Source organism: Juglans microcarpa x Juglans regia, chromosome 8S (genome assembly GCF_004785595.1).
Source record: "Juglans microcarpa x Juglans regia isolate MS1-56 chromosome 8S, Jm3101_v1.0, whole genome shotgun sequence".
Lineage (NCBI taxonomy): Eukaryota > Viridiplantae > Streptophyta > Magnoliopsida > Fagales > Juglandaceae > Juglans > Juglans microcarpa x Juglans regia.
In genome coordinates, this window is record NC_054609.1 from 4,359,111 (window position 1) to 4,380,987 (window position 21,877).

The 21,877-nt window shown below is 36.3% G+C and overlaps 3 protein-coding genes and 1 long non-coding RNA gene across 4 annotated transcripts; all 4 read left to right on the plus strand.

Moving 5' to 3' along the window:
• Positions 1–874: 874 nt before the first annotated feature.
• On the plus strand, positions 875–2,880 carry LOC121243890 (F-box protein At1g47056-like). The gene has a single exon (XM_041141955.1). It carries the CDS (start codon positions 1,084–1,086, stop codon positions 2,680–2,682), a length of 1,599 nt encoding a protein of 532 aa, XP_040997889.1. The 5' UTR covers positions 875–1,083; the 3' UTR covers positions 2,683–2,880.
• Positions 2,881–4,004: 1,124 nt separating this feature from the next.
• Positions 4,005–5,219, plus strand: LOC121243891. Its single transcript, XR_005936320.1, has 2 exons — positions 4,005–4,496; positions 4,846–5,219. It is a non-coding gene; the product is annotated as an uncharacterized LOC121243891 (long non-coding RNA).
• A 533-nt stretch (positions 5,220–5,752) lies between these two features.
• Positions 5,753–13,588, plus strand: LOC121244120 (mannose-P-dolichol utilization defect 1 protein homolog 2-like). Its single transcript, XM_041142168.1, has 9 exons — positions 5,753–5,840; positions 9,099–9,394; positions 9,987–10,140; positions 10,890–10,962; positions 11,063–11,129; positions 11,354–11,413; positions 12,340–12,400; positions 12,490–12,531; positions 13,169–13,588. Exons 1-9 carry the CDS (start codon positions 5,753–5,755, stop codon positions 13,270–13,272), a joined length of 945 nt encoding a protein of 314 aa, XP_040998102.1. The 3' UTR covers positions 13,273–13,588.
• A 6,137-nt stretch (positions 13,589–19,725) lies between these two features.
• Positions 19,726–21,877, plus strand: LOC121243892. The gene is made up of 7 exons (XM_041141956.1): positions 19,726–19,968; positions 20,125–20,178; positions 20,262–20,393; positions 20,482–20,590; positions 20,709–20,750; positions 20,848–20,904; positions 20,979–21,877. Exons 1-7 carry the CDS (start codon positions 19,814–19,816, stop codon positions 21,579–21,581), a joined length of 1,152 nt encoding a protein of 383 aa, XP_040997890.1. The 5' UTR covers positions 19,726–19,813; the 3' UTR covers positions 21,582–21,877.

Consider the following 21,877-nt stretch of genomic DNA (forward strand, 5'->3'; position numbering starts at 1 on the left):
TATATTTAATATTACTCTAATTTGAAAATTAAGATAAATATAGAGTTAAAACTATTGATTTTTAATGATAATATGAAAATATCACAAATTTAGTTATGAAATAACTTAATAAATATTTATGAATTCATTTTATTTAATAGCATAACACTTATATTGATGACTTTTGGCTTTAGTTGATCCACGTGTATCCATGTACGGTTGAATATTTTGCGCCTTTAGAAAAGGTTTTTACTATATATTAATTATTATTTATTCTCACATTTCATATCTGATAGTTTTTTATTTATTTACATAAGATATGAAATATGTGATAGTGAATAATAGCTGACGAGAATAAATATTTAAAAAAAAACAAATATTAGATAATAAACTTTCTAAAATAATGATATTAGTTTTATAATTATTTTACAACTCTTTTATAATTAATTAATTTTCATGATATTGGTATATAAAATGAGAATCTTTACTTGGTTGATATTAAATAATTTATATTTTGAATAATACTAGATATTGTCTTATAAGTTCATCACATTTTTTTTTTAAAAAAAAAACATCATCCATCACTAAAAAAATAATTTTTTCATGTGAGTCAGATTTATTTATTTTTTTCAAAAAAAGTGTTGAGATAAATATAAATTTTGATAAAAAAATATTTATTAATATTTTCTCCATTATTTAACGTGAAGAATAAAATATTTCCTATTAAATAACATTTCTAAAAAAATTCGTAAAACTCTTTAAAAAAAAAAAAAATGAAACCAAACATAATGACTTCCACGTGTATCCCATGGATGGTTGAAGATTTTGTGATTTTTGGGACCTACACGTGTTGTGTCCAATAAAAATCGGGGAAGAAACGTGCGAAGCTCATGGTAAATTGGTAATACTTAATAGCCTGAGAGGGTAAGGACGAAAGAACTCAACAAAACCCAAATGAAATCTGATTTCGGATCCGTTCAGAACTCGTGGAAGGAAGAAGGCCAAGCCGAGAGATGAGTGGCTCCGACTTCGAGCTTCGCCATGGCGGTGTCTAACGCTGAGGCCGCGTAGCCCGACCTTTTGTTTTTCTTCTGGAAGCCCTGGATGGGCCAGTCAACCTCGACGGCTGCAAGTTCTGGCCGTCGCGAAAGCAATCAGAGCCAGCTATCAAAGACCAAATCGAAGTCCCTGATCTACCCGATGCAAATTGAATACGCGGAAGAACAGCAGGGGACGATCGATGGAGAGCCAGATTACATCTCCAAATTGCCAGACGAGTGTCTGGCTTGCATTTTCCAGTCCCTCGGCTCCGGTGACCGCAAACGCTGCTCTCTCGTCTGTCGCAGCTGGCTCCGGATCGAGGGACAGAGCCGACACCGTCTCTCACTCAACGCCCCGTCGGATCTCCTCGCTATGATCCCTTCTATCTTCTCTCGATTTGATGCCGTCACTAAACTCGCCTTGAAATCTGATCGTAAATCCGAGAGCATCGGCGACGAGGGGCTCATACTCATCTCACTTAAATGTCGCAATCTCACGCGCCTCAAGCTTCGTTCTTGTCGCGGTTTGACCGATGCTGGCATGGAGGCATTCGCGAAGAATTGCAAGGGTTTGAAGAAGCTCTCCTGTGGATCTTGCACATTCGGAGCCAAGGGAATGAACGCGGTGCTCGATAATTGCTCGGCTCTCGAGGAGTTATCTGTGAAGCGCCTGCGTGGCATCACCGATGGGGCCGGGGCAGCGGCCGAGCCGATTGGACCCGGCGTAGCCGCTTCAGCTCTCAAAACGATTTGCCTGAAGGAGCTCTACAACGGGCAGTGTTTCGGTCCAGTTATTATTGGCGCAAAGAATTTAAGAACCTTGAAGCTGATCAAGTGCTCTGGCGATTGGGATAAGCTTCTCCCAGTGATAGCGAATCGTGTCACTAGCTTAGTCGAAGTGCATCTCGAACGTCTTCAGGTCACCGATCTCGGCCTCGTGGGGATCTCTAGTTGTTTGGATCTGGAAATTCTGCATCTTGTCAAGACCCCGGAGTGCACGAACATGGGGCTCGTATTGCTCGCAGAGCGTTGTAGGCTCTTGCGGAAGCTTCACATTGACGGATGGAAGGCGAATAGGATAGGCGACGAGGGCTTAATTGCTGTCGCGAAAGGTTGTCCTAATCTTCAGGAGTTGGTTCTCATCGGTGTGAATCCTACAAAACTGAGTTTGGAATCTTTAGCATCGAATTGCAAGAATCTAGAGCGCTTAGCTTTATGTGGAAGCGATACCGTTGGCGACGCAGAGATTTCTTGCATTGGTGCGAAATGCCTAGCATTAAAGAAGCTCTGTATAAAAAGTTGCCCCGTTTCGGATCAAGGTTTGGAAGCTCTTGCGGGCGGTTGCCCGAATTTGGTGAAAGTGAAGCTTAAGAAGTGTAGAGGAGTAACGCCCGAGGGCGCTGAATGGTTGAGGGCAACTAGAGAACCACTTGCGGTGAATTTAGATAATGGTGCGGCCGAGCATCAGGATGCGAGTGCGAGTGACGGTGGAGCACAAGAAAACGTTGTGGAAATTCCACCTCCTCCTCCTGTGCATACCCAGATGGAGGCGGCTGTTCCATCGAGCAGTACTGCTCGATCAAGTTCGTGGAAGTCGAAGCTAGGGATGGTTAGCATTTTGAAGAGGTGGTCAAGTGGTAACAGTAGTTCCCGGGGTAGTTAGATAAGCATTTCCAGCAGAAGTTCCAACTCAGATAGCATGCTTGCTCTTGCTCCGTTTACATTGCTTTGTGTTGTATTATCCAGTTCTGCCTCTTTTTTCTAAATGTATTTAATTTGATTCCGTATGCTGTTCATTGCCTTTAGACTTGAATCTTTGCTGTTGCATGTTGTAATTTCACACTCATACCATTTCTGCTCATTTGGTAAAGTCACTCTTTGACTCTGTTTTATTGAATGATTGAAAACCCCCGTCATTTCTGTTCACAGACACGGCACATGTTTTGATAATCAAGTGTTGCTTTTCTTTTGTTGGTTTTAATTGCAAGAAATTGTCTAAAGCCTTTGCTATTAGCTAGTTCTTTTGATGCATACGATTGGAGAGGCATTAGATATGTTAACTGTTAAGTTCTTATGTTGGTATCTGAGGATTTCATGAGTGACCTTAGGCTGAGGTGGGAATGAGATTATGACTTAAAAGGTTGTGAGGTTTTGATTTCTTATTTAGTTAAAAATAAATATTCTGGGGGGAATGATCAAAGCGCAATAATTTCCACATTTAAGGGAATGCATGTAAATACTGCATATTTGATTCCATTCGCACATCAATTTTTCTTCCCTGCAGCTAATACTCCTTCCTCGTATCAAACGGGGTTATATCTCTGGTTTGCAATCCTTGTTCGGCATCCTTGGGATGCTGGAATAGGTTTACAAGTTATTCATATTCTGTGACGACTACTTTGTTACCAGATTATTGTGTTGAATTTGATGTATGTTCTGCTTTGGTCTGGAGATTATTGTGGTTTCTGGTTTTGCAAATTAAATTTTCTGTCATCCTTTGGTGAAAAGCAATGATATTTAGATGCTGCCTAAGGAAATGTAACCGGTGCAGTAGATAGGGTTGGATGAAGTTACTAATGGAGATCCTTGTAAACTGAATTAGATAATTGTCTTTTAACGACAATATATCAACCTGGCAGGGCAAATTCATACTGCGTTAGTGTTGGTCTTGCATTTTGATCTGCAAAATATTGATTCACCCAACCTCCTATCCTTGAACTTATCTGTTTTCAGTAGCAACATTTGTCTAGTGAAGTGAAGGGAACCCTAACTTTTTCTCTTGGATTCATGAATTGGGAAAATCCCTCTCTTAAGCTCGCATGCATGCGCATCCTTTAAGATATTGATAACTTCTGGTGACATCTCTATGCGTCTACTTGTATATGGGAAATCAACCTTTACCGCTTTTTCCGTCTTTAGTAGTGATCAGTTTGGCCTTTTATTGAACATTCTAGGTTGATTAGCCTAAATTCAAGCTCTCTAAACTGTTTCTCCCCCCCCCCCCCCCTTCTCTCTCTCTCTAATACTTACATATCACAGACAATTATTTCTTGAGGGTGAGGACCCTTGGTGGAGGGGCTTGATCTTTCTCACTAACAGGTTTGGCGTGAAGCTCATGATACTTCTGGCGTATGATGCAAGAGAATTGCTTTTTTGCTGATACAAGTATGAAAATACCTGGTAGCCTACACACTTGTGTTATGGTGTAACGGTGTTGCCCAACGGGTGTCCATGATTGCATTGTTATAAGAAGTTTGCTAAGGGAGGAGCAGTGAGCCAGCTGATTATTGGTAGTCTTGGAGTAAAATGGTTTCAATCATCATGGATGCTAGGGCATGACCTCTAGTGTCAACTTCTTTAAGGCTGCATTGTCAATCTAGGGTGCATTTGATGGGAGTTCCCCCAGTTTATAATTGATAGGATTCATTGGCCTGCTCATGGTGCTTATTTCGACCAAAAAAGAAGACAAATATAAAGGTATAATAAACTTTGTGTGTGTATGTTGATGGTCCTTGTGTACTCAACATGTAATCTTTGCCAGTATGTTACCGTTCTAATCTATATTTGTGGGTGTGTAAGCATATTGGAATCAAAATTGATTAAATATGTTTTATTATTTCACTAATCAAAAAACCAAAAAAGTTGTTGCCATTGGTGCTGCTGGCCTTTTCTCGTGCAGATAATAAATACATTGGAACATGACATAATGTATCAGTAACTGATAAAAATTTTGGTCTTAGTATTATGTTTGCACAGCTAACATATGTGGAGTAGTGACCCATAAATGCAACTTAAGAGTTACTTACATAGTTGTTCTTGATTGCAGCAGTGACATTGATGCTGATGCCAACAATAGTGATGTTTCCGGGGCATTCAGATTTGGCTAAGCTTATATTTCATAGGCAAGGTTATGCCTTAATTTTGCCTTTGGTACTCCCTCTCCACAAACACACCCCTTCTTTCAGGCATGTCCATATATTATATATGCATTATATATATATATATATATATATATATAAGTAATGTGAAGTTATATATAGGAATGGTAACCAATAGTGGGGCTTGTTTTACTACCGAGACTATTGCAGACTAAATTATCAGGAAGCCAAAACAAGTTACAATGGCCTTGAATTATTGAATGTGATGACTGGTGAGAAAAAGGCAACTGTTGTTATTGTAAGGCTTGATTTGCAGCTTTAAGATATGTTTTCTTTGTAAGATAAACCTCTAGGGAATTAGTTGGATGCATGTTATCTATATTTATCATTTTATTATGTCCCGTAACATTTCTGCCTAGTGTAGAATTTCCTCATAAGTTTGGACATAGGCATTTCAATATATTTTTATTTCTTGGAATGCACAGAACACACCCTTTCAAACATGGCCATGATTTGATCTGTCTATGCAGAATGGAGATTCTTTATTCCTCCGCATTCTCATTAGGAATACTAATTTTATCCCTTAACAAAGAGCACCACACACGGTCACGGCGGTGGTTCCACACCTGGAAACCCGTTTTGAGGGTAATTGTACCACCCCTATAGGCCATGTCCATGGCCACAATCAGGAGTCATTAGACCACTCCCATGGGTTTTGTGGGGAAGCTGATAATCCAAAATGGTTGAGGTCTTGAAGATCAGTTTTTTAAAATAGAGGTTTCTTCACCAAGAATTTACATACCAATATCTCAGGAATAGTTATTTTCCTCATTTTTCAAGGGCTGTTAATCATGAATGGCTATTTTTGTCACAAAGCCTAATCAAATTGTGAAATATCTCTTCCATTCTACTTCAGGGATCAGTTCCGCTTTGGAGCGGTATTGTCTGTTTTGAGGATGAAACCAGCATCCAATAGGGGATTACCACATCAGTAACGTAGTAAAAATCACTATGAGGACCCTCCACCAGATTTTTTTTCCCAAAATACCCTATACATATTTTCATTTTTCACTCCAGGAGGTAGGATACCAGCAGCCCGATGCAACATTGGCCTTTCCCCACCTGTTGTGGCTTAACCACCAACATTTCTCCACCAGTCGCCGCCACTGGCCAGCCCGATGCAACAACCCAATCTGATGCCAACTAGTTTGACACAGTAGCCACATCCACCACGCAGTCCTATGCTACCCACAGCTTGCACGTTGATGCACTACGAACAACAACTCAGACCAGCCACTTGCATGTAGAAACACAACCTTGCGAGACCACCTTCTCCATGCATGGTTCTGCCTTGCACTATCTTGAACAAACCGTGAGCCTCTTCTGCGGTTACCACCAATCTCCTTGCACCAATATTGCTAAAGCCTCCTCCACCAACCTCCAAAACCACGCCATTGGGAACCACCACGCAAGCCTCACCGTGTGCAACCAAAGGAACCTCGCCCAACCCTGTTTTTGGTTTTTCAAAACAGAGCATCCAACGAAAAGATACTAAACATCGATTTCCACGCCCACGACTGTGTCGTTGTGAAAAGCGTTGGCGCACCATCCATGCTTATTTCCTGTTTCTCCATGAGCCACCATCAACCCTGGCAGCAACATCGTCGCACGTTCTCCTCACGCCACCTTTTGCAAACTACAAAAGGGTCCTTGTTTTAGACAACCTGAAGCAGAGCAAAGGTTCCACGTGCAGACCACCAATTGCAAGACTCCATCACCAATGCATCCTGCTAGCTTCGTTGTTGCCAAATTCCATTTCCGAATATGAGGTTGGTGGGTGAGAACCCACAAAAAAGGTCCATAGCCAGACAAAGACAAAACGGACGATTGATGAAGTTCGAGTACTAGGAGTATAATAGCTTGGGCGAGAATTTTCTTTCAATTATTTTATCTGAATATATTTTATGATTTGAAGATAGATAGAGACGAGGTGAGGGGAGGTGAGGGATCTGGCTACGGTGAGTGAGAGACGAGGGTGGGAGAGAGATCTGGTTTGGGTGTGGTGAGGACAGATGCTGGGTTTAATGAATGGGTTACATGGCAGGTGTACATTGGTGGCTGATTTCAGCCTTCAAGTGATGTATCGATTAGAAGTTATTCTCTTTAGGGATATATTCTCGGTACCAAACATGGCCTAAATGTTTCTAGTTTTTGTGCATGTATAATTAATTCGTTTGGAGAAATTGCGACATCCAAATTTTTTTTTTATTTGATGATTTGGTTCTGTAACAATTCTTGGAATTTTCTCGAGACAGAAAATAAGGTTACGTTTGAGTATTAAACTCATATCAATTTATCTCAAACTAATTATTAATGGTATTTACTATTTTTTTTAACTACACTTAAAAACCAACTTCATACATTTAAACACATTTCTCAACTTTATGCATTCAAATATATCTTAATGGGACCTACAAAACACTAATATTTACAGGTCAATTCAAGATCATCTTAGCACCCAAACTAAGCAAAGTTGATATGCTCAATTTACAAAGGTTTCCGGATAACATAGAACTACATAAAAAATCAGATTATTGTCAATAAAGAGTATCAAAACCACACGGTCAAGACTTTCTTGTTGGGAGATGCTTAACTTGGTAAAGGACAGAACAAATTGACAAACCTTCCCTGGTGCCTAGATGCTTGCACCACCTGTTTCCACCTGTTTCTCGGCCAATATGGTTGGGGGCTTGAGAAGATGCATTGCCTCTTAAGAACAAGAAAAACGAAGGTAGGACGGCCTAGGCATGTTGCTAAATGTTATGGGCTGCAAGTTTTGTAATTGGTAGGAGAGAATTGGACCACAGACGGTGGACGACTCTACAATCTAGACTAGTATGGGTTGTTACCGTTACACTTTGTGAGCATCTTTTCCAGAGGTTGTGAATGATATAATAATCTTATAGAATTATAGGATGTTATGGTATTAAAATTGACCAAGTATATACTATTTTGTAACATGTCATTTAACGATAAGATAAGATAAGATGAGATGAGAGTATCATCTGTTTGTATCCTTGGACTGTTTACTAATTAGTCTTAAATTCTTAATGTCTAATTTCAATTGATTTAGCTGCACCTTATTCTTTAGTTATTAAGTAATGGTAGATATAGTCTTAGCGTGTCTAAATTTCGGGTACTCATTTGAAAAAAAGTAGGGTCTATCATTAAAAAATTATTATTTTTTCATATGAATTCTAGATTTATTCACTTTTATCAAAAGTAGTACGCAGAATTTACACATTCTAAGAATACAAATATTATTTCTCTTAATTCGCTTGTCCACGTGATGTGCAATAACCAAAATGCCTATTAGTTTTTTATTTTTTATTTTAATGGGCACTCTCCATTTCAAATGAAAAAGACCCATTACTTGAAGATAATCCTACGTGCTATATAAACTTTGATTAATTAATGAACAATGAAGAGAAAAGACTTTTACTATGTACAAGTAAATTTGTGTACTAATCTATGTATTAATATTATTGTCTTTATATTCTAAATTCAAATTAGCACTATTTTTAATAAAATTTATTTTCTGATCAATTATATTGAATGAATATATATATTAATATGCAGAATCGTTTACTATTAAATTTTTCCAAAAGAAAAAATACCAACTTATTCATTTTCCTTTCCTTTTGCTTTGATTTTTTTTTTCAAAAGCAACTTGATGTAATTGGGGGACAGTAGGACTAGCACGATTAGTTAATTACAATGAATCAGAGTTGAGTCCTAGCCTTAGGGACGGCACCCTCATAAATGTATAAATCAAAACATAAATGTATGAATCAGAGTAGAATTTCTCTAAAATATACGTACAACAATCTCTTTTAGGGGCTTCTTGAAGCTCAGCCTCTACTATCCCCATCTATTCAAATAAATAAATAAATAAAATAAATAATATCTAAAGTGTTAAAGTGAAGTTCGCACATTTAAAAAAAAATATAGATTAATGTAAAATGAAATTGGAGTGCAGTTTGAATAGTAAATTGAGATGAGATGAATTTAAATAAAAATTAAAAGTTAAATAAAATATTATTTTTTAATATTTTTATTATTTTAAAATTTTAAAAAATTAAATTATTTATTATATTTTATATAAAAATTTAAAAAAAATTATAATCACTACGCGAGACAGACGAGAGTCGAGACACTTCTTTCTTCCAAACCGAGCCGGACAAGCTGAGTATAAGAGAGACAGAGAGATCAGCTCAGCTCTTAAAGGTACTCTTTTTCTTTTCCTCGAGGTCTTTAATTCCTTGGCAGAAGCTGAGAGAGAGAGGGATACTAGAATCTATTGGGATGGATTTCAGCTGTGCTGTTGGATCTCTCCGCCACGTTAAAGTCCCAGACAAAGACTGCTTGCTGCCTCTCATTTCCAAGCTCCTCGGCTATTGCATTGTTGCCTCTTCCACCATCGTCAAGCTCCCCCAGGTACGTTCCCTTTTATTTTGTTTTTTCAATTCATGTCCTTTGATCGTGCTTGTTTCTTCGAACTACTTATCGTTGCAGAGTTAAATGTGTTGACATAGGAGTTTTGGGTTGAACTCTGGGTGAGTTACTAGCTGCCCTCTTTTTTTGTAAGTGCGTGCATGAGATTTTGCATGGCGCTTTCTGAAAAGACTGGATATTTGGGGGCCCGTTTTGTGATTGTTACACTCAGTATGAACTGTAGATGGATTCCAGAGCTATAACTTATGGATTTCCTTTTTCTTTCTTCCATACGTGACATGGATTCGAGAATATTCGACTGAAAACATTGATATTAATTTTTATATTCAGACACCATCTGTGGAAAGTATATATCTCTTTCAAAAGCTATTGGTTTTAATCTCTTCTTGAGTTATGGAATAAGAATCCTCGGATGTTGAAAGAGAATGTGTGAACTACATCATTATTTTATGAATTTTGTGATCCCCTTACATGCAGCCCAGGAACTTGATTCAATCCCTTTGCAGCTCATTATATTAATGCTTTTGGTTGATTGGACACCATCAGTCATATGGTGCTTTTACTGAATCTGCAGATAATAAAAATTCTGAAACATAGAAGTGCCAGAGGCCTTAGTGTTGTGGCCTTTGAGCTTGACGTAGTCGGCTACACCATTTCTTTGGCATATTGTCTTCACAAAGGACTTCCCTTTTCAGCTTATGGGGAGTTGACATTTATTTTAATTCAAGGTTTGTTCTCGGATTCTTATACTTTTTTTGTCAATGTAAAGCTTTCTAGTGACGTGGGTGTGCAAAACAAAATAAAAAATTCATACTTGGATTTGTAATGAACTGTGCTTGCCTCCTGATCGAGTGTAGAAATGTATATGTTCTGTGCCGGTGTATATAATTGGTCTGTGTTGGTTAAATCACTACAGCAGTTTTGTTGCCTGTTATTTGGAAAAAGATCGGTCCTGCGTGGGGCCGTGGGGTGGTGGTTGTGGGTGGAGAGGGGAGATGGAAAATCATGTTCCAGAATAAGGATGAGTTGCATATATTGTAAATAATAAATCGGAGCTAAATTTTTGACTCAGAGAACAATTGACATAAAATAAGTAACCTGAAATATTTTTATTTATTAGATCCAAGTGTTGCTCCATGCTTGATGCTAAAGAGTATTATTCTTATTGATGGCTTGTAGTTCGATTCTATATCTTGCTGTCTTATGTTTTCTCACCAAAATGATTTATACTAGTCCTATTGTCTCATGGTTGGAGTGAATGCATTAGAATAAATAGTCCATGAGAGATAAGATCAGTTTGTAAGGTTTGTTTTCCTACATCTTAAATTAAGCATCTGTTGAACCCTGATCATTATCTGTTGGCTGGCTCTATTGGACGCCCTGGATGAGGTATTGCCTCTGGGATGAGATAACTTCGCAATATCAAAAGCTGATGTCTCATTATTAAAAGATCTAACAAACTTCCTATCTTTTGCAGCTATAATATTAATTGCCACGATTTACTATTATTCTCAACCTTTGGGTACTAAAACATGGGTCAGGGCATTACTGTATCCTTCTTGCTTGCTGTATAGTATTTAATTTGTCTCAAATTTTCATTTTGTGAGAGTGAAAATATGTTCAACCTCTTCCTTAATGATGGTTTTCTAGATATTGTGCTGTAGCACCAACTATCCTAGCTGGTCAAATTGATCCTGTTCTCTTTGAGGTCCTCTATGTGAGTAGCATCTTTACTTTACTGTCAGCATTTGAACATATATTATTGGAGTTTCTCACTTATTTTTTATCATAGCATTTTTTGTCATCGCCTTTATAGGGATACGTATTTGTGAGTACATATATATTTCAAATTTTAGTCCTTTTTAGAACTTTTTTTCTCCATTTTTTGGATTCCACGGTATGTATGAATTTTTCTAATTTGGGAATGACCTGTTGTTGCAGGCATTTCAGCTTGCAATTTTTTTCTTCGCCAAGATCCCACAAATATGGAAGAACTTTTCTGTATGTGAACTAATGAAGGCCCCTATTATGCTGTTCAATTGGATGTTATTGGTAGTTGAGCTCTAATATAATTTATTTTCATTTCTTACTTTCATATTGAAAGGATTCTATAAATTCACGTGCTAAATACTTGTCGAAAATACAGGGCCACTCTGTTCTCGACCCCAATTGTCCATTCCTTCTTTAGTTCTTAATAAATATACCAATATGTGTCTTACGTGTGAATTGTGCTTTACAGTATCTCCAAAACCAGAAATTACGTATATGCTGTTAAATGCCCTGTGAATGTTGTCTACTGATAATTAAACAGATACCATCATAAGAGGCTGTTATGTATACTTGGGTTTGAATATTAGTTAATCTTGTTGTGGTTGTGGAGGCTAAGCTTTACTCCATCCACATAGATGAAGTAGCTGTGTAGGTAAATCTTAAAATCTTTACCCATAAATCACCATACATTACTTGTCCTGAAAAAGGAAGTTTGTGTCTGAGTGGAGAGATTAAATAAAATAGATTAAGGATGATTCGATCACTTTGCCAGCAAACAAATGCAGTCTTTTGTCTGCTGTGTATACTTCGTTTGAATATTTGTTTATCTTGTGGTTATGTAAGCAAGTTTTTACTCGATGCACATAAATGAAGTGGCTGTGTAGGCAAAGCTTAAACTTTTTTACCATAAATCACCATTTCTCCTATTACTTATCCAGAGAAAGGCAGTTTGTGTCTTAGTGAAGAGAGATTAAATTAAATAGGCTTATCTGAGTGTAGGTTAGTCAATTTAAGGATGATTCGATCACTTTCCAAAGAGGCAATGCTGAGATTTCTTTTGATTCTGTTTGCGAGCATACTAATGCAACCTTTTGAGTATTTACAAGTATGTTTTGCCTCTTTATTCATATTTTGGTGAACAACCATTCTCTGAGCAGGACAAAAGCACAGGGGAGCTCAGTTTCTTAACATGTTTAATGAATTTTATTGGTTCCATGGGTAAGTCTATAGCTTTAATTGAACTAGACCTGTTAGCTTCTGATAGATGCATGTAGTGATGTTATGAAACTTAATTTTTTGTTTTGTAGTGAGAGTTCTTACAAGCATCCAGGAAAGAACACCAAGAAGTGGTATCCTTGTTTTATATTCTTGATTACTCCTCCTTCCCACACAATTAGTAATTTGTGTTCCTTTCTGTGTTGTTCCAGAAAGTAGAAGGTTTTTCAAGTTTGTTCACTTCTTTTCAAATTTGAGTTTTGTGGTTCATTTGAGGCGTCATGTACATAGAATGTCAATTTTACTGAAAGGATTTAATAAACTTGAAAGTGTTATAAACCAGAAAAATAATTTTAGTTTTCTGCACCTTTTGGTTTTAGCATTTCAATAAGTTAGTCTAATGACTTGTTGCACATTTCTGCATATTATCTCTCTCAAATGAGGTCCCTCTTAAGTTTTTGTTATTTTTCTGCTGCTCTATTAAAATGCAATTTTCTGAAAGAAAGAATTGTCTTTTAGCATCCTTGGTTTCTTGAAAGATGCCGAAAGGGAACAATTGGTATGATTTTTCGAGCATGGAGACGTTTCTTGTTCAAATATGAACACCATAGTGTATGATTTGAATTTATGCTTCACATGCCCTAACTTTCTAGTTTCTAAGCAACACTATGTACACTCCATGGTTTCTTTGTATCGTTTAAGCTGTTGGTGCCAGCTTGCATATATCTGGTGCATAATTTCTACCTATTGCTGTCCTTAATTCTTTCGCAGTTCTTTTGGGTGCTGTAATTGGTTTTACTACCAGTGTTACCATCCTGATTCAGATGATTATGTACCAAAAGCCTCATGCCAAGGCAGAGAAGAAAATAAAGTAGAACCTGACACGTCATGGGTAGCTTTCCCACCATTACAAAAGCCTCAACAGGTGCTTCCGCCAAGCGATCAACACACAAGTTTTAAAGTTCTTTAGGTGTGTCTCATCTTTCTTTGCAGTCGTAGCTTAATTCAAGGGTTCAGGAAATGTTCCAAGTGGGACAGTTTCTTATTAGAGGATACATGAATGCATAAGCAAATGAAGAAACTACAGTTCTATTTGAGGAATAAACATTCGATAGCTTATTGTAAACCCTCATCAGGATTCCCTTTTTGGAAAGGTTTACTACTACATCAAGAGCAATGTTTTTCCTCTTAGGTACTTGTACATCACGTCTTGTTCCCTTAGCGCAAATTTCCTTTTTCTCAGTGCTACTGCACGCATACTTAACAGGATCAGTTGCTAAGGGTAGAGCCTTTTGGTGGGAAGCACTCTAGAAAACCAACAAATAAAAAGGGGAAAAAAATGTTAATGAAATTAAACATCTTCGCCTCCATACCCTTTGCAGCTTAATTAAAGAGTTATGCAATATACTGCATGTAATGTTCCAATGGAAGGCTCCAAATATACTACAACATACGATGGACTGGCCCGACAAGGACGTTGGGAATTTAAAGGGATAGATTGTGATACCTCATATGATAAGGATAATGGTAGGTGGTGTATAAGATCTCACATTGCTTGGGAATGAGAAGTTCTTGCTCTTTATAAGGTTTCAATGAGGCTCCCATTATATTATTGACTAGTCCTTTTGGAGTATAGGTCATTTGATTTGGGGCCTTCTATTGGGGCGTTACAAATGAAGCTCCATTGGAATCTTATAAAGAGTAAGAACTTCTCATTCTCAAGCAATGAGTGATTCCATACACCACCTACCCTTATCCTTATCATATGGGCTATCACACTGCACTCTTATATATCCCACTTCTAGCATGCTGTGTTGAAGTGCTGTTACTTGTCAACCTTTTAAAAAATTAAAAGGTTGAAGGCAACATCACATTAATGCAGTTGGATAGGAGTGAGATTGGAGTGGAGTATATATTATTTTTCCAATTAAAAAGTTGATGCTTTGATACATGTTATGTGTTTTCCAGCCAAAAAGTAGATCCAATGTCCCATTTGCCTTAGGTGCCTTACCATCGCTTGTTTGCCTAGGCAATTCCCTGTATATTCATTGCATGATAACACTTTTAGAAGGGGTCGAAAGAACTTGGAAGATGAATGATTATAAATGATAGAAAACACCCATAATTTTGAAAATCCTCTCCCCCTTGGTTCCCCTCTCTCAAGATAAGTTAGAAGAATTATCTTTGGGCATTCTAAAAAACTCAACAAATTTAGCCTTAAATTTGAAAGAAAAACTATATATATATATATGTATGTATATATTAGAATACTAAATCTCACTTGCATATAAATTTCTGACTCCCCCATTACAGACTTGCAGTTAAAAAGCTGATGGTATTTAAATCTGTTCTGTTGGTCCTCTGCATCTTTTTAATTAAAGTAGTTGTGAATGATTTTCCTAGGGTTTTCAACTGAGGTAGGGTTTGCAGACTGGGATGCAACAATATAAGGTTGATTAACAAATGAAAAAATTTGAATAAGCCTAGATATATATCAGATAAGTTGTAGGTATATGGAGGGTTTGCTAGAATTAATTAATATCATATCCCAAGAGATAAGGAAAGGAAGGGAAGGTGGTAGGGATGGGAGGGATGAGAGCTCTGAGAAAGAGTGGGTTGCTCCTCTGCCCCTCTTATATGTAGCTGTCAATCCATATGCCTGACTCCAATGCAGGGTGCATCTTCCTCGCTTTGTGCTTTTCAACCCAACCAGCAAGCATCATCCTCTTTTTTATATCATAGAAAAATTCTATACATAATCCCCCACCCTCTGCATATTACTTATAAATATGTGATTTTATTATTTTACTCTCATATTTTTTAACATATGAAATATGAAGTATGAGGATAAAAAGGTAAAGTCGTATATTTTAAGTGGTGTGCAGGAATGTGGAGCTTCTATGTAGCACGTTCCTCATATATGTAAATCATGTACAATTTTATTGTGTGCAAATCTTACATAATTCTTTAAAAAAAGAATAATGCTAGATACAATTATAGGTTATGTAAGTGCCGTGCATTTTTTTTTTTTAAAAAAAAGAGATCTATTATTAAAAAATTAGTTTTTCTTGTAGATCTTATATTTATTCACTTTTTTTAAGAATAGTGTGTGATACTTATACATTTTATGACTGTAAATATCATTTCTTTTAAAACAAAAGTGGAACATAACTTAAACTCACATAAAAGAACTCACTTTTTTTCAAAGGACTGAGTGGAACTTATACATACTAGTACTATTTAAAACATTACTCTAATATTATTGATCAACTCCCAGCAGAAAGCCAGTGACTACAATATTATGTCATCTTTCTTCCATAATTCTTTTTAAAATCTTGTTTTTTGTGTGTCTTGATGTTTTTTCTTATTTTTTTTCATGGCATGGTTTTCTTTCCAAAGTTGCAATCTGTGATGTCTGACAGATACTTGTATTTAAATTAATTAAGTTGGCTGCTTGCACCCATGTACTGTGTAGGGTTCACGGCTCTAGACATGAGTTGGCCTGAGTTCCACCTTCTTGCTTGATAAATTTAGAATTAATTCAAACTTAATTAATGTTGTAACCAATCTTTTTTGCTATATATATTCTTAGATAAAGATATATATTCTTTTTTCTATGAGTTTTATATTGAGCCTTGCTACTCATTACCATCCCACACATCACATACCACATTTTTTTTTTCTTTTTTTTTTTAATTTTTTGTTTATTTTTTATTCTTTTTAAACTTATTGAATTCTTCTACACATCATCCACATATCACACATTTGGTAAGAGAAAAAAATAAAAAATAAAAAAATGTAGTGGTGTGTAGAGATGATGAATATAATTATTCTTTTATATTCTACGTACCATATTATTAAGATTTATTTGCACATTGCATTCTTAAACTATAAAAAACTGACACTTTGCGTTTCAATTGAATTATAACCGTTGAAATAAAAGAAAAATAAGCGACTTAACACAATCTTAATAAGCTACAATGCACCAATTTTGATAATTATTTAAGTTGTGAAGTTTAAAATTCCTAATAGAGTGCAAAGTGATATTTTTTTTTTCTAAAATATAAGATATTTTTTCCCGCTATATCTATATTAATAGAGTAATGATTTGTATATGTTCTAAATAATAATATTTTTACTAGACAAGCTCCCGGGAAATCCTTTTATAAAAAAGCGAATTACCCATCATGAAAAATTAAAAAAAAAAAAAAAAAAAAAAAAAAAAAAAAAAAAAAAAAACCTATTTTATTTTAGTGGACCTTATTTTTGTTTATACAAAGTTTGTGCGAAATTTGTAGAGTGATATCTAACATTACTCATATTAATATATACAGAAAGGATAGAATTAATGAGTTGGTTGAACCTGTACATATAGCCAAAATCCATGTATACCATGATTACTTAAATTAGGGTATGGGCTATAATAATATATTTCATTAAGTGACGTTGCAGTATGGATGTAAAATCTAGGTAGGGATTTTTTTGACCAATTTCAAGACCGCAGCTTCCACATTTATGATAATATTAATCGGTGGACAAAGACCTAAGGTAAAGGCAAAAGATGTAATCCTAAGTGATGTAGGAAGTTTAATTCTCCACATGTCAGTTATTGATACGCTAAAAATTATGAAATTTAAAATTTAAAAATTTGTATTATAAAAGAAAACTAACAAAATGAATTTTATAAATAAAACTGTAAATATATATAATATTACTTTATATAAAATGGGCAATCTTGTTGCGTCGGAAGTATGTATATATAGAGAGTGTGACTAAAGTAAAGTTGTATTTGGATGTTGAAATAAGTTGAGTTGAATTGAGATGATAAAATATTGTTAGAATATTATTTTTTAATATTATTATTATTATTTTGAGATTTAAAATTTAAAAATCATTTGGAGCTTGTGCAAATCATTTCTCTTCACTTTATTGGTTTTGATCGTAAGCCCTTATTACATCTAGACGTTGGCGTCTATAATTCTTTTTCCCGTTATATCCATTACGTCCAGAATTATTCTTTGTCCTGTTTATATATACTTGTTTGGTCTTTTGGTACGGATGTGGCATATATTTGAGAAAAAATGAGATAAGAAAAATAAGTTTAGAGAGTATATATTTTTTAGAGTATTTCCAGATAAAAGAAATATGTTCTTTTGGTAGAGCTTTGAGTTCAACCACTTATGTAGAGTTGGTTCGGGTTATACGATGATCAGTTGGGCTGTTGTATCCTGAAGGAGTCAAGTCAAAAAAAGTTTTGCTGCATCGGTTAATTTGAGATTTTGTATACTGCAGAGGGCTTAAATCTCTTTAAAGAGAGCGATATTTCCGTGCCTCAGTCCAAACTGATGATTTTGTTTGAATGTTAATTTTATTGTAATTTTTATTACATTATTATATATTTCTCTAACAAAAGTCACATCAGTTTATAAGTTTATTTTTTTGAAATCTTTTTGTAGCTCTTAATTATATAGCAACACTCCCTGATCTCCTCGCCCAACCGATAGAACTCACTACATTGAGATCGATTAGTGCTGTTGCTGCGTTGGCATGCAAATTATGATCAAATACCTTTCTCCATGTTGAGAAAGTGTTTTTTCTCCATAATATTCAAATATTATATTAATCAAAAGTGGGTTTTATAAAGTGCTGACAAAGAGTTGGCTAGTTTATGAGGCAATATGTTGCAATAGAAGGCATAAACCATGTAATTAATTATAAGGTGATACTGAAATTGTAATCCATATCAACTATATATGCATCTCGAGTACTTTGGATTACCATCACGAGTGAGACAAAGAGAAGAAATTCATGGACCTAATTCTAAATAAGTTGATCTATTGGGATAAGTGGCGCGTGAGACCCATGCAATCCTACATTAATGGTGTGTTAACGTTATGCACGCAGTAATAGGCGAAACCTTTACAAAGATAGTAGGGTGTGGGAGCTGCAGGCAGCTTGTGGCAGGGAGGAATATTATGAATTTGGGGAGCATGGTGCATGGCCGATGAGCTGTAATTGGGAAGTGCCAAATCAATATATAACAAAAAGGGTAAATATTCGTGAACTCAAAGAAAAATGAACTAAAATGGAGGAAGAGAAACGAGGGTGCATGGGGATCGACGACTACGAGAAAGCTGGAACGATGGGCCGTGGGGGAGGGGGAGATCAGTCACTCCTCCAATATTCCAACGCTCCATATCAACGTACACTTCATTAAAACTCTTGAAAGAGGTAGAAGAACCGATGTAAAATTGGTGAACAAAATGGATATAGGGAAAAAGTTAAAACTCTCTCTCTCTCTCTCTCTCTCCTCTATTCATGCATGCTGAGATGGGACAAAAACCCTAGTAGCTAGGGAATCGTCACCATCAAGTAATGGTACATGACAGCCTTTATTACTCCAATTCATTTGATGACCAAAGCATGCAGTAACTCTTAGTTGGTTTCCATAAACCAAAGTATATATACACGAGCAACGTTTGAGTTTTAGGCATCAGCTTTCAGCTGATGTGTCTGCTAAAGACTTGATGTTTTCAACAAATAGCAACGTTTCAGGATGAGACAAACATATGAGAGAGCTGCTTCTTGGGGGGGTGGGGGCCATGCATTACAAGCGCTAAGGACAATGGAGACAGGGTTTGGTGCAATTTTAGAGTGAGAAGTTAGAACTGAGAAGAGATGGGCCGATTAATCAATCTTTTAGGACCACTGCAACTCCATGCAGGATAAAAAACGTTAATGTGCATGCATCCTACTGACGTTTGCTGCTATATATATATATATATATATATATATGCACGATAAATTAAAACACAAATATTTTAATCATAAAAATATTTTATAAAAATAATTAATTTATAAATTAAGGTAATTTTATATACTAATACGTCATATTATGAAATTATTTTTATTATAAAATAACTCTAACTTATAAGGTGAATTTATAGATTAATAAATCTTTCAGGACCACTACTGGTGCAACTTCATGGACAGAAAATGTGGTGCTACTGATGTTTGCTGCTGTATGTATCGACAATTATAACTTGAAAAGGCCAGTGATCGATCTCCACTATCAGAATCCAAGTACTACGTACTATATATATATATATATATTGTATCTGATCCTTAATCTACGTACGTACATTTGTCAGGATGATTAATATATATGAATAATGATAAATTTATTACCTCCTACACTTATTTACTATTTTTATTTTTTATTTTTTATTTTTTTTATTATAAAAACTCGTGGAAATCTTGAACCCGAGAGCGTGTCCATCTCTCTCTCGTTTAGTGCGCGTGCCCGAGTTCTGTCGTTTCACTTTATCGTTTAATTGCGATGGGAACCAAGACTACATAGATACAATTGTAGTATCTTGTTTCTTTCGCTTCCCTGCCTGTCTCTGATCAGTGTTTATGTTTGCGACAATGGAGAGTGGACTTCCTACGCTCAACTGTCTCTTGCAGCACACGCTTCGGAGTCTATGTTCATGTTCAGATTCTTCCAGTTCCTCAAAATGGGTGTACGCCGTTTTCTGGAGGATATTGCCTCGGAATTTCCCCCCACCTAAGTGAGAAAACTGATTACAGAACCAATAACTAAAAGCCTATATATATATATATATATATATGCATGATTATCTTAGTTTGGTTAGCTTAGTTCATGTTGCAAAGGCATGTAATTTTTAATGTCCTAGATCATATTGGTTTTTCTTCATTTCTTGCAGGTGGGAATATGGAGGTAGTGCTCTTGATCGCTCCAAAGGAAACAAAAGGAATTGGTAAGATACAACTAGAGTTAGTTGCAGAAGACCCATGTCTCAAATCTGGTTTCTAAGTGGCTTTTTCTTCTTCTTGGTTTCAGGATTCTTGTGTGGGAAGATGGGTTTTGTGATTTCTTTGAATGTGAGAGAAATGGGAGTGGTTACATAAAGGGGAGGTTTGGGGCAGATGTCTTCTTCAAAATGTCTCATGAAGTGTACAATTTTGGAGAGGGGTGAGTGAAAGCTCATTATTAAGGGACAAGGAAAATTGGTAACTGAGAAAATTGATGAGTACTAAGCTGCATGGTTTCTGTTCTGCAGATTAATAGGGAAAGTTGCAGCAGATAATAGTCACAGATGGGTGTTTAGAGATGCTCCAAGTGATGGTGATCCAAGTTTTATCTCCTCCTGGAATGTAACCATTGAGCCTGTAAGGCAATCATATATAATTTTCTGCAAGAATATCAGTTCAAATGTAAATTCTACTTTTTTTATTTTTCAAACCTGACTTTCTTGTGATTCTCTTGAATTATTCTTCCTTTTTCCAGCAACCTAGAGCATGGGAGTTTCAGTTCAATTCAGGCATTCAGGTTTGTATCTTCACAAGACCATGAATAGAAATTCTCATTTGAACTACTCTCGGTTTAAGCCCATTTTGCTTCATGAAATCATCTTATTTTTTGACAGACGATTGCCACCATTTCTGTCAGAGAAGGCATAGTTCAACTGGGCTCGTTTGATAAGGTATCTATCTAAGCTGAGAATTTCTCTCTTAATTCTTTCCAGAGATCGATATCAAATTGCTAATATCTCTTCAGGTTGTGGAAGATCTCAATCTCGTGATCAGCATACAGAGGAAGTTCGGCTATCTCCAAAGCATTCCAGGTGTCTTCGCCATCCAAAGACCATACCTTCCTATCCAACATCCGTACGTCCTCAAACCCAATGCCCCAATGATAGAAAACCATGAAACAACTCTTTCCTTGTACGACAAACGCCAATTAACAGGAGTGAAGAGACTGTTCGACGAAAAACCTGACTATTCTCCCCTAAAATCGATCAACTTGGGCTGGAACACTCCACAAAATGGCGTTGCAGGAGCACCCAACATTTGGTCAGTTCCACCTCTTTCGCCTACCATGTCTTGCAGCCTCGGAACATTGCTAGCAAAGCTACCTTCAGTTCCATCTTTCAACGCCATTGAAGCTCCAGAAACAGCTCTGCTCAACGACATCAACAACACGACTGATGGAATTCAGATACCAAACATAAAACTGGAGTCTTCCTGTCATATGGATGGTGGTCAAGAAGAAAAAGTACCCATTTCCATGAACCATAACTCAGAGCTAGGAAATGGAATAGCAGTGGAGTTGGGATTTAGACATCAAGGGAAGGAGAAAGTACCTTTAAATCCCAATTAATTAGCATGGACAAGTTGCATTTATTGTCATGAAAAAAAGATGGTTTGGGCACTGCAAAGCTGATTTTGTTGGCTGGTTGGTAGATCACCACTTTGCCCCATATTATTTCATAGATCGAGCTTTCTTTCAAAGTACTTAGCATAAACAGTTCTGCAATGCAATAACTCATCTTTCCATTACATCCAGTCTTATTTGCTGCAAAAAGGGGACAAAAGAATGCAATCATCATGATTGGTGTAATGAAAACAATATCATGCATGCTTAATGATAATTACATTGCATGGAGTCTGCTTAAA

Excerpts from the sequence above, each read along its gene's own strand:
- LOC121243890 (XM_041141955.1), top strand. The coding sequence starts at position 1,084 with ATGGGCCAGTCAACCTCGACGGCTGCAAGTTCTGGCCGTCGCGAAAGC.
- LOC121244120 (XM_041142168.1), top strand. The coding sequence starts at position 5,753 with ATGGCTATTTTTGTCACAAAGCCTAATCAAATTGTGAAATATCTCTTC. Across the intron at positions 10,141-10,889 it reads GACATTTATTTTAATTCAAG|CTATAATATTAATTGCCACG; the intron begins GTTTGTTCTCGG and ends TATCTTTTGCAG. Across the intron at positions 11,130-11,353 it reads TTCTCTTTGAGGTCCTCTAT|GCATTTCAGCTTGCAATTTT; the intron begins GTGAGTAGCATC and ends CTGTTGTTGCAG.
- LOC121243892 (XM_041141956.1), top strand. The coding sequence starts at position 19,814 with ATGTTTGCGACAATGGAGAGTGGACTTCCTACGCTCAACTGTCTCTTG. Across the intron at positions 20,394-20,481 it reads GTGTACAATTTTGGAGAGGG|ATTAATAGGGAAAGTTGCAG; the intron begins GTGAGTGAAAGC and ends TCTGTTCTGCAG. Across the intron at positions 20,905-20,978 it reads AACTGGGCTCGTTTGATAAG|GTTGTGGAAGATCTCAATCT; the intron begins GTATCTATCTAA and ends ATATCTCTTCAG.